Source organism: Mobula hypostoma, chromosome 19, assembly GCF_963921235.1.
Source record: "Mobula hypostoma chromosome 19, sMobHyp1.1, whole genome shotgun sequence".
Taxonomy (NCBI): domain Eukaryota; kingdom Metazoa; phylum Chordata; class Chondrichthyes; order Myliobatiformes; family Myliobatidae; genus Mobula; species Mobula hypostoma.
In genome coordinates this window covers 38,251,660-38,263,308 of record NC_086115.1, presented here as the reverse complement: position 1 = coordinate 38,263,308, position 11,649 = coordinate 38,251,660, and the positions used below count along the sequence as shown (strand labels likewise).

Genomic DNA, 11,649 nt, shown 5'->3' with positions numbered 1-11,649 from the left:
GTGTTTAAAATATACCTACTCTACAGTTCACTGATGATAGTCATTAAGTACTGTACACGCTTAAAGGAACATTATGCATTATTGGGACGTCCTTTCAGCTATAAATGTTAACATCCCAAGTATTTAAAATTCAAGAGGAATTCTAACGATTACACTGAAGTGCAGCACCCCGCTGCACTTCACTTTTACATAAAACCAGCAAAACTGCACTGCAGTCTTTTCTGTGATTAATTCATAGAGTGTTGACGTCTTGAATAGTTAACAACTTATGGGTTATTATTTCTTCGCGAACGCTTATGAATGTTCATTTTCGTTTCCAGTCTTCCAACTCTGTCCGCAATGTATTAAATCAAGAGTATATACGACGATCTCGTATGTATCCTATAGAAATCTATAGTCCAAAACTCGAGTTCACTTTAGGTTTTTAATTAGAACAACAATTCAAATGTAAAGAATTTATTTGCTTGTGCGTTTTGAAGGTCAACTACACTTGCATTTTGATAGAAATCCAATGACTTGACTCTGGTCACGGGAACAGGCCGCTCGGCCCATCGGGTCCGTGCTGATCATCAAATACCCGGTTTCATTACTATTACACCCGTTCCATTTTATTCTCACCATTTTACCGCCACGAAGTCACCCGATAGTCTTCGTTCAATCAATCGCCTCAAGCCAGAAAGCATCACAAGAACGTAAGCCGCAGCAATTCGGTCTTGGAAGTCCGCTCACCGGTCACTCCTGATAGTACTTGTAAACAACAGGAATTCTGCAGATGCTGGAAATTCAAGCAACACACATAAAAGTTGCTGGTGAACGCAGCAGGCCAGGCAGCATCTCTAGGAAGAGGTACAGTCGACGTTTCAGGCCGAGACCCTTCGGCAGGACTAACGAAGGGTCCTGTACTTGTACTCGTTTTTGTTACGATAGAGTTTTGTGGATTCGTGCCCTGGAAAGATCTATCTTCACCGCTGTTCTTGGCAGTAAGCATTAATCCGAACACCCAGATGTTGTCATGTCTCAGAACGTTGAGTGGGGCTTGTGAACTTTCTACAGAACAGTATTTACTGTAACAATAGTATCTCAGTGAGAATAAGTCAGGAATCTACATGGTTCTATTAGGTTTTAAACAAATCATTTTAGATTGACGTTTATATTGATAGGTTTGCATGAATGTTTGGTTTGGCAAAATACTTCATGAAGTATGTACTCCAAAGTCTTTTTTGTAAGAGTGCTGAAACCTGATTAAGTGTTGACAATGTATAACCGTACTCTCTCTACATTTTACAATGCTTCACGTGTTATATGGCCCCCAGCACTCTTCCATTGAAAATAGATTACAGTTATCTTTAAGAGGTTGATACAACCTCACTTAAACACCGGCGTGTTTTACCAGTGGCGCCATCCTGACCATCCATCGTCCTGCCGACTTGGAATCTTCATCACGAATATTCTCAGGTCTTTGATTTGGAAAGACTTCAGTACAACTTATTTTATCTGTCAAGAGTTGTTCTAACGTAGGTGTTAATTACGGCACCGACGGGGGGGGGGGAAATTATGGAAATTATGGAGTGTTACAGAGCGTTCTTTATTCAAATTGATCCCTATATCCAAAACTGACACTCGAAACAATATATAAGTGGACAAAGTTTCAAATATCTGGTGACTACATGATACGTTGTTCAGGTGAACCAGTCCAGTGACAACATACGAGGTGACTATTGCAAAAATCACTCATCAAATCGTGGCCAGTTCTTAACTTTTCGCCAGTACACACACACACACAAAAATTAAATTAATATAGTTCTGATAACTCGAGTTGGTACGAATGGGCGAAAAGCGTATTTATCAAATACAGGTTACAGGTAAATCCACTGTTAAAATCTTCCAAGTTCCACAAACTTCCGGCAAGACTTTATTACTTCTGTACAAATCGGGCCAACAAGCTATGCTTTACTGTCATTTGTATCTGCGTGCTCGCTTTCTGCATATGAAACAAGCTTAGGCGCGGATGCTAATGGAGGGGTACTCTGAATAGAGATGTACAAGACGACAAAAACGGAGACCATCGTATTTCAAAATGATTTCAATGATTGGAAGAGATGAGAGAAAATGGGAAGGACAAGTCCACAAAGGGAATTCAGGACTCGACAACGGAGGGTACTTGAGAATAGAGTACACGCGACGGAAGGCTCATTACGAGGCAATTTTTCGTAACAGCTCAATTGCTTTTAAGTTAACTGCAGTTTTTAGATGTCTTTACATTTTCCATAACTAATCTCTTCTATGTAATGTTGCTTCTCAAGTTACTCATTTGAAATCGATTGAATAGATAATTGATATTGCTGCAGGTATCAGCGGGAAATGAAAAGAATGGGGTTGTGTGCATGTGATGGGGAGGAGTTCCATTATACTACAACATAGTTTATGATTCCGCTCATAAGAGAAACCTTTTCACTATCGTAAAATATTAATCGCTGTAACTAAGAGTCCAAGAGTGATCATGTCAAATATATGCATTTCAAACCAACCTCTACATCCGTTGTCAAATGTGTTAAGACTTTACGGTATTTCTGAATTTCTTTTGCCATTTTTCGCTCGGGCAGCACGCGTGGATGAGGAATAGCCTCAGCAATCCTATTTTTTATCCATTGTATATGCAATTTGATAAGAAAAATATCTCCGTCATCACAAGGCGAGCAATAAGCCACGAGGCCAATGTGGTCGGCTGCATTAGTTGAGTCATTTAACTAATTAAGTGATTTGATTGCATTTATCAATGTATTGTCTGATATAATATGATCACTATTGAAAGCACGCAATGAGACTAACAGCCATCTGTGATAATCAGCAGATTAGGCAGTTACTATTAACTACATCAAACCCAAGACAATGGCCGAGTTAAAAGAATCTCAACGCTTATTATCATCAATTTAACGAAGCTCTGAACAGACGATGCAATGTTCGACAAGATTAGTCCTGTACCTTTCAAATTGCTTTGTTTCTTGTAATCTACAGGTTACAATTGGATTACAATTTACAAGAGGATCCGCGATTATGTGACAATAAAGGGTTGCAATATCGGTCAATCAACTCGTTCTTAAAACGTGTAAATAATCATTTTAAGAAAAAGACAAGATTGTAATATACAAGAATTGCTGCGTCGTTTTACTCGTCAATTTTTTTTCTGCACTGCCTTCAGTCATATACTAGAAACCAAAGTATTGATATGTCGGAAGAGCAAAATCGAGTTATAATATTCCCATTTAAACCTGTTGACTGTAACGTACTTATATATTTTGCACTAAGCCAACAGGCGGAGTGGAAGGAAATAGTCTTGCGCGCTCTTGCTCAGAAATAACCTCCAAGCCTCAAATGTGTTGGCATAATGGAAAATAGGTTTCTATCTGCGCAGGGTTGTGGAAGTAATACTTGAAGTAAATTTTCTTCCACGTTTAAAATATTGCACATGACATTATGAAACTAAATAAACCATTTTAAAAATCAGTAAATAATGTCTGATTGTTTAAAACATTACTTGTTCTCCATTCCTACCAAGTGGTATTTAACACGTTTCTTTGTCAAATTAAACTTAGTTTGTGTTTTCAGGTACCTAGTATAAACTGAACAAATACGAAAAGGAAAAGAAAGCTATGGTGTTAAAACTACTTGATTATACGCTTAACAGCGGTTTCACAACCGATCCTTGTAATACACATTCCCGTGGAAATACTGCCATCCATTAATGGAGAAGTGCGAACACTGATTTAAAATGTTGATTGGCTTGTACAAGTCTCCTTCCCTAAACCGATTTGTTAGAGGGTGTCTGCTGCATGGCCGTTCAGGGTCCAGAATGTGAATGCTAACATGATAAAAATCTCCTCGGTGAACAGCAAACAATGTTGATTTTCAGTATTACTTTGAGCGGGCCAGGTTATTTCCCCCACAAGATGGAATGATTAGCTCTAATAAAGAACATATTTTGTGTTCAAACTATTGGCACTGATTACTTAAACGATAAAAAAAAATTTAATTTCCAATGTTTTAGGATCATTTTCTCTCGGTCAGTGATGTACTTCGTTTTATTTTCTTTCCCCCAGTTTCAAAAGAAATCCTGGCGAGATCCGTCAGAATCTTAGATCGCACAGGAATGTTTCAGCGGTAGCACCAGTTCAAATCCTGAGGACAGCTGCCCATCCTACTTCGAGTAGTACCGGGTTTTTTTTTGTTTTGCATCATTACTTTTATACAGTTGCTGCCGCCATCTGCAGGGGTAACCGATACTGGAACATAACCGGGCGAACCGGAGAGCTGGAAGGCCTTTTAAACTGTTTCTCTAAACGTGAGCCTTAGAGGGGGAATACTTGTGGGTACAAGTTACTAATGTTCGCATATTAACCTAAATAACCTAAAAGGCACTTTCAGGGAGTAAGCAGTTGTTGTACTTGTTGGTCTCTCATGCTAGGTTCTACTCTCGGCTTTATAGATAGCTAGCTACACAGCTCGCTTTGCTGACGTTTACCTGGGACAATACATTCATCACCCTGCTCTCCCATTTGAAAGTGGGACCCCGCACAATGCGGCTGCGCAGTAGAAAAAGGGGGCGGGTCAGTAAATTAACCTTAGAGCGGCGGTCCTTCAGCCAATCACAGGCGACTATTGATGGAAAATTGACACATTTCCCTTGGTCCCGCCCACGCCCTTAGAAATCAGTGGCTGGCCTGAGTTTTGATAAGTTTAAGGAAGTTCACGGTGGGAATATCCCGGCTGCTCCAGTAGCTCCGACCTGTAGCCAAGCCATCAACAGCAAGCGGAGCTGAAGGAACCCTCCGTCCCAGTGATCACTGGACAACGGCCGCCATGCAATACCAGCACCCCAGCTCCTCCGCCATGAGTGTGAATCTACCGCTTTACGCACCGACCCCGATGCAAGCGGTGCATCCAACCCCATTCTACATCGACGACATTTTGGGTCGCAGTGGAACTCCTCACACGACCCCAGTGACGCCCGGACCGGCCCTGCCCTCCCCAAATTCGTCTTTCACCAGTATAGCTTCTCCGTACCGGACTCCGATCTATGAACCGACTCCAATCCACCCCGCCTTTCACCATCCAGCCTTGACACCGTATGGCAGCAGCGCCTTCTCCGGACCCTTGTACCCCTTTGCCAGGACAGTTAACGACTACACTCATGCATTCCTCAGACAGGACACCCTGGGTAAGAACCTGTTTAGTTCTCATCTTTTCTTGTTGCGGTGCTTCTCATGTAAAATGAAGTTCTCTGAAAGTATATGTTGCTTTGGTTAAGTTCCAACAAGTAGGGAAATTCTAGAGCAGAAGCGGGTTATTTGCTATTCCGTTTATGCTGGGTGTTGAGAAACCACAGCCATCGAGTAAATTCACTTTACTAGTTAATCTGAGTTTCGAATATTCAAAGTAGTGGCAATCGAACGCATTTTTTTTATTCGACGATTTGAGGACAAGATGCGATTGAGTCCAATTGGCAGTTTCATTACAGAGATGATCCCAATGGGTTCTCGCGTAATAGAATGATTGGTTCAAGTACATATTTTCAAACCAGATCGCTGGTGCATTGTGCAAATAGTCCCGTGATGTGATTACAAATTTCAATGCTTTACACTGATGTGAAATATCTTATCTCCCTGCCTCGATTAACCACCAATATCGAGTACCGTTTTAAGGTGATTAATCGAAAATGAAAAGAGCTATATTAGTATTTTGCTACATTACACAAATATTCTACCAACAAGCTCCCCTGGGAGAAGTAGATTGTCAGAAATCTTCGCCGTGCCCAAAATGTTTGACTTGCTTTTCAAGTTACTGCCAAGTCTTAACTTTAAATAGCATTTCAAATAATAAAGTGCATAAGTTCATTAATGCAGAGCGGGTCTGTTTTTAAAAGAAAAATCCTTTCGCTGACGGTTCACTCTCTGTTGAATTTGCACCTTGAAATAGTTCAACAGCCTGTGCTGCGAAAGGCTGACCTTTTTCCGTTCATACAGGAAATCTTGAGTTCTCGATAGGAGTAAATCTGGTTACAGAGCTGTTAAATGTTTTCCTCTCAGTCAGAAGCAGACTCTTCCCCGGGAGTCGTGCACATTGCTGATTATTTTATCGACATCCTCAATACAGACATATACAGGAAACACTCGAGTTCTGATAGCCGGGATACGTTTTTCTGATATTGTTCATTTCCTCTGTGCGGGATATGACTTTATGGCAGCTAAAATAACCAGTTGCTTCCTATTTTTGTGGCAGTTTGGTAGCAATTGAAGTGGAGACTGACGCAAGCGAAAATCGCGGAAAATAACAGCTCAGTTGAATCTTAGGAAGATTTATTTAGTTGTAGTTTGAATCTTGCCGCAGTCAAACTATTGAACATACGTAAGATTAGCACTCTATTTGTGTAATTATCTTAGTAAAGTGAACTATACTCCACGTTTAATGGGCAATTTCGGAATTATTTGAATGAATGCAAAAATAATTTGAAGTTAACTGAAAAGTTCGCTATGTTACAACCCTTTCAAAAAACTATATTCAATTAGATAGGTAACTAGTAATGGCCCAACCCGGCTTTACACCAAATCTTTTAAAGCACTTCATGTTTACAAAAATGAACTGCTACATTGAAATCGTAAGTAGCCTATCTCGGCTTCCTTAACTCATTTATGTCTAGAAGCAGAAGGAAATAACAGCCTTTTAACAAGATAGACCAACAGGAAACAGATTGACGGAAATGTTGCCATGGTCCTGAGTTGGTAGGTTTCACACAAGCCTCTGGGCTTGTATGAAATCAATGTTGCATTGTGAGACAGAAAGAGAGACCCCGGTCTGTTTTTCGGGTCCTTGTCCAAACTTGCTGAGTATTTTTTATGATATTCCTACGAATGACAGCGAAAATAACTAAGCAAATTTTTAACGTTGTCTAATTGGGAAACAGATCAAGTTACGCTCAGTGGATATATAATCCTGTTTAAACGATTAAAATAATCAAAGTTTTAAAAATGTAGATCTATTTAATATTACAAATATAAACACCCTGATTTTATGATTATGAACTGCCGAAATATAATTAAAATACAATTTTAATCCATTGATATAATTATACATTTATATGATCTAAGTTGTTGTCTAATTGTTCTAACAGGAAAACCGCTGATATGGAGCCATTTTATTCAGAGGCCCCCGCACAAAAGAAAAGGAGGTCAAGTTCGATTCTCGAACGATCAGACCATCGAACTGGAAAAGAAATTTGAGACCCAGAAGTATCTTTCGCCACCTGAACGCAAAAGACTCGCAAAAATGTTGCAACTCAGTGAGCGACAGGTACATGAAAACTATGTGGAGAATAATTGAAGGAATCGTGTTTAAATGGCCTCCGTCCCATAGACAAATACAATTACAACCAGAGTACACATTCGTTAATTCTGACAATATAAATGTTGTGATAATAGATATCTGATGACTTTAGATTTTATATTTTTACAATTTAAGATACGATTTAGAAATTTCGCGCGGAGGCAAAATCAACTAATTTAGAAGTTTCTGTAACTATAATATAATTTTAAATTTAATGTTTCAGGATATTTCCAGCTTTTGTTTATATTTCCTCAGCACTTCAATTGATAAATATTTCTCTCTCTCATTTAATGTTTTTATTCGTTCTGGGGTTTTCAATAACTCTGGGCAGAAAGACGGTTCTTAAAAATGGTATAAAATACTTTCCACTTTATGGACCGCAAAGCCGGTGGTTGCATTAGATTTTGAGCAAATATTCCCATCAAAATCTTAGCGAGGTCATTACTGAAACTGAGAGTGATTTTTTTTCCCCCCGCAGGTAAAGACTTGGTTTCAGAATCGCAGAGCTAAATGGCGGCGATTAAAGCAGGTAGGGAGATTTTGCTTCCATCTAATCTCTGTGGAGCCCGAGGTCCCTGTTGTTATGGAAATGAATGTACAAATGAGGGATTTTAAATACCAGAGCCTAATGTATTTTGTGTGCGAAAGCTATTTGGAACGTTCTTTAATCACTTTACCTTGATTGGAAAGACAAACAGTCAATGTTGGAATCCGGGATGAACCCGCGGAGTTCAAGGAAAGCTGCTAATGTAGTTCTGATAGCAATGATTTTGGCTGATTCGTTTTCTCCCCATTTGGAATCTTTTAATTTTTCAACAGTATTCCATATGTTGCTTGAGCAATTAATACTTGTCGATCAGTCGCCGTATTATCCACGCAATTCAATGAAAAATTATTGCTCCATCGCTGGGCGATTATATAAGTAAAGACATTTTCTGAGCTATTGGCACACACTACGTAATAGACCTGGTAGATTGTATTTTCAGCAGCATGAACTGCTGGAGGAACCCTGGGCCGAGCAGCGTTGGTGGGAGGGAGGAAAGAAACCATCGCATCGGGGGTCGCTGGGTTCCTCCAGCAGTTCTCGTGTTGCTCCGGATTCTAGCCTCTGCAGTCTCTTAACTTTAAATATGCGTTAGTTTTAAGAATAGCTTCGTTTCCGCCATCTAGATTCTGAATGGTCCGTGGTCACTATCTCGTTATTCGTCCTTCGCACTATATATTTATTCTTGTAATTTGCACTAATGTTTATGTCACGCGCTGTACTGCTGCCGCAAAACAACGAATGTCACGATATGTCAGTGATGATAAACCTGATTCACTATGACCCCCCCCCCCCAACGATTTAATCAGGACCCTCTGAGTAACAGCTCATGCAGATACAGGGACAGTCGTTTCGGAAGTTTAATCATTGAATTTCTAGTTTAATGTCTTCGTTACAATATATTAATTCAGTTGATTCTCCCTTATTGGCGACCTTGTATAATTTTAGTCTAGTTTGGAAGAAAGCCCGATCAAAGTGCCTCCTCATTTTGAGAAGAATATTTGTCACAGTTTTCTCTGTAAGCAAGTTTGCCACACGCTCCTTTTTCTGAGGTTATAATATTTCAAAACGTCTTTAAATTTGTTTTATTTCGAAGAATCTAAGTGGTGAAACATGGAAACATAGAAACCCTACAGCACAATACAGGCCCTTCGGCCTACTGGCTAGCCAGCGAATTCTCATTAGAGTTGCTGGATTTAAATTATAGATTTAAACGAAACGGGGTCCCCCTAAGGAGGGAGTGAATAATGCTTCCAACTAATTTGCTTACTTCATAGAGTAGACTACAGTTCCAGCGAATTCCCCGTTTGTTTTTCGAAGAGTAATGCTAAGAGTATTTAAAATGACAAACCACGAGCTTTTAGCCACAGAATTACAGCATGTTCCTGCTGCGGACTGTCTGCGGCTGCAAACTCGTGGTCTTGCATCTCTCTCTCCTGCTATTTTCGAGGTAATAATAGGAAAGGGTTTTTTTTAAACAGGAAAATCCTCAAGGAACCAAAAGAGAAGAATCAGACAATTCGGATCAGTCCGTCGAAAGCCAATGTGAGAAGAGCCGGGAGAGGCGCTTGAGTCTCGATCAGAATAAAGCAGTTATACTAAATGGGTCACATTGCTCGACGCCCCCGTCATTTCGGCAAAATGAATCGGAAGTATCAGACGACAGTGACGAAGAGGTGGATATCGATGACGATCGGAGTACTTATTCTGCAAATGCACAATAAAGCATATAGGGACTTAACTCGGTTGGAGAATGGAAGGATAGTGGTTTATCCTTGCACTTTACTGGGAACCGGACTGGTAGGTAGGATCTATTTCTAAAACCACAAGAATGTATAAGGTGCGATGCCCAGAACCTTTCGATGAACGGCCCAATTATATTATCGGTCTTTAATCGCAATTGAATGAAGGGTTGTGTTTAACTCAAAATAGCACGCTGTTATATTTGTGTACAGGACATAATTTTTTGAAATTCGAATATTTTAATACTTGTGTATAGAACGTGCTTTTGTCGTAATATTTCATTTTATAAGAAATTTGTGAGAATACACGAAGAGTCGGGTAATTTATACAACCACGCAAGGCTATGCATCCTTGTATACTACCGGTAGCTTTCAGTACATCTTCGTCTGTGGTTATATACCTCATATCCCCAAAGTATTGTATAGATAATGATGTAAATACATGTTTGGTTGAAAAGGCTCTCTTTAATAAATGTAGAAAGTAACATAAAATACTTATCAAGTCGAATGTGTACTTTATTATCTCAAATATACAGACTTATTACTACGGGTGTTCAAAATTTCATCTTGTGCTTATACCGTGCATTAAATCTACTATGAATATTTGTCTTTATGTTAGGTCATGCATTCTGGCACGATTCTGGGTGCATTTTTTGTTGAGATGTACAATTAGACAGAGACCCAGCTGTAAATGTACTGCAATGGGAAACTGGTACAGAACCATAAATTTATGAATCTGTGTATACACACACACACACACACACACACACACACACACACACACACACACACACTTACCCTTTAGAAAGGGCCTCTAACACAATGCTTACAGTATTAGCAAGGTGTATCAGATTTGTGTCTGGATGGTACAATTAAGCTGATGAAAATCAACTATATTTTACCAGTTAGTACAATGAGGTTTTGTTGGCATCAGATTTTGAAATTTTTTGACTAATGTGTATCTTCAATAAAACAGGAGGCTTATGGTGTAAAGGAATGCATTGTGTTATTTTAATTGTAACAAGGTAACATCATTGATTTTTTTTTCTCCAATTGGGATACCTAAAGACTAGTTTTCCCAGAAATACCTATTTGTTTTCAGTATATAGTTCATTTTCACAAAGGATTATGTTGATTAGGATGCTTTTGAACATTACACAGTCTGTGTTTTTGTTTGGCCAATATGAATGTCAGAGTTTGCTTGAAAATGGTCATTGTAAGTTATATTTCAAGCAGACTTTTTGTAAAGCAGTTAAAGGCATTTTAAAAACTTTCTGTTTCCGAATTTTCATTAGCAATATTTAGTCCAAGTGCCCCGACAGCAAGGGAAAGAATTACTCATTTCCCCAGCTGAAAGAGAATCCAAATAGAGAAGAAATAACATTGTGCTAGTATTAATATTGTCAACAGCAAAACATCAGTCTCTATATCAAATTAATTCTTCCTAAGACAAGAAATTATCTGATTTTTATGTGAATTATTTAAATCAAAGATAGTTTTCCATTCAATTTGAGTCATGTGCAAGGTCCTCCAAACATATATTAAAATCTATTTATTAGAATATGAATTAGAATTTAGTTTGCTACTTTTTACTGACTGCCATCCTCCGATATTTTTCTACCAATGGCCAGTTGGGTTAGACTTCAATTGACTTGTTCCATTCTTATTTATCCAGTCACAAACCTTCCCTTCCCTCTTTGTCCTTCATCTCTGCCACTTGTCAATGATCTAACATTGCCCCCTCCCCTATTTCTCATCTCCCTAGGTTAAATCATCCAAGAGTACACTACCTTGACATCCAACTCTACTTTCTCATCACCTCTCCCAGTCCTTCCACGGTGTTTAAATCATAACATGGCTTTTTGACATCCAGATCTGCATAGGTAAAAATTCCTGCAAATATATATTATAAAAATCAAAATTGTCCTCTGTCCCTACTACAAATATCATTCCCTAGTTTTTTTTTTGTTTCCTGCCTCAGGCTGC

At 39.0% G+C, this 11,649-nt stretch overlaps 1 protein-coding gene across 1 annotated transcript; it reads left to right on the top strand.

The window, feature by feature from the left end:
- Positions 1 to 4,756: 4,756 nt before the first annotated feature.
- hhex (hematopoietically expressed homeobox) lies at positions 4,757 to 10,170 on the top strand. Its single transcript, XM_063071185.1, has 4 exons — positions 4,757 to 5,215; positions 7,166 to 7,344; positions 7,856 to 7,906; positions 9,403 to 10,170. Exons 1-4 carry the CDS (start codon positions 4,858 to 4,860, stop codon positions 9,643 to 9,645), a joined length of 831 nt encoding a protein of 276 aa, XP_062927255.1. The 5' UTR covers positions 4,757 to 4,857; the 3' UTR covers positions 9,646 to 10,170.
- Positions 10,171 to 11,649: the final 1,479 nt, after the last annotated feature.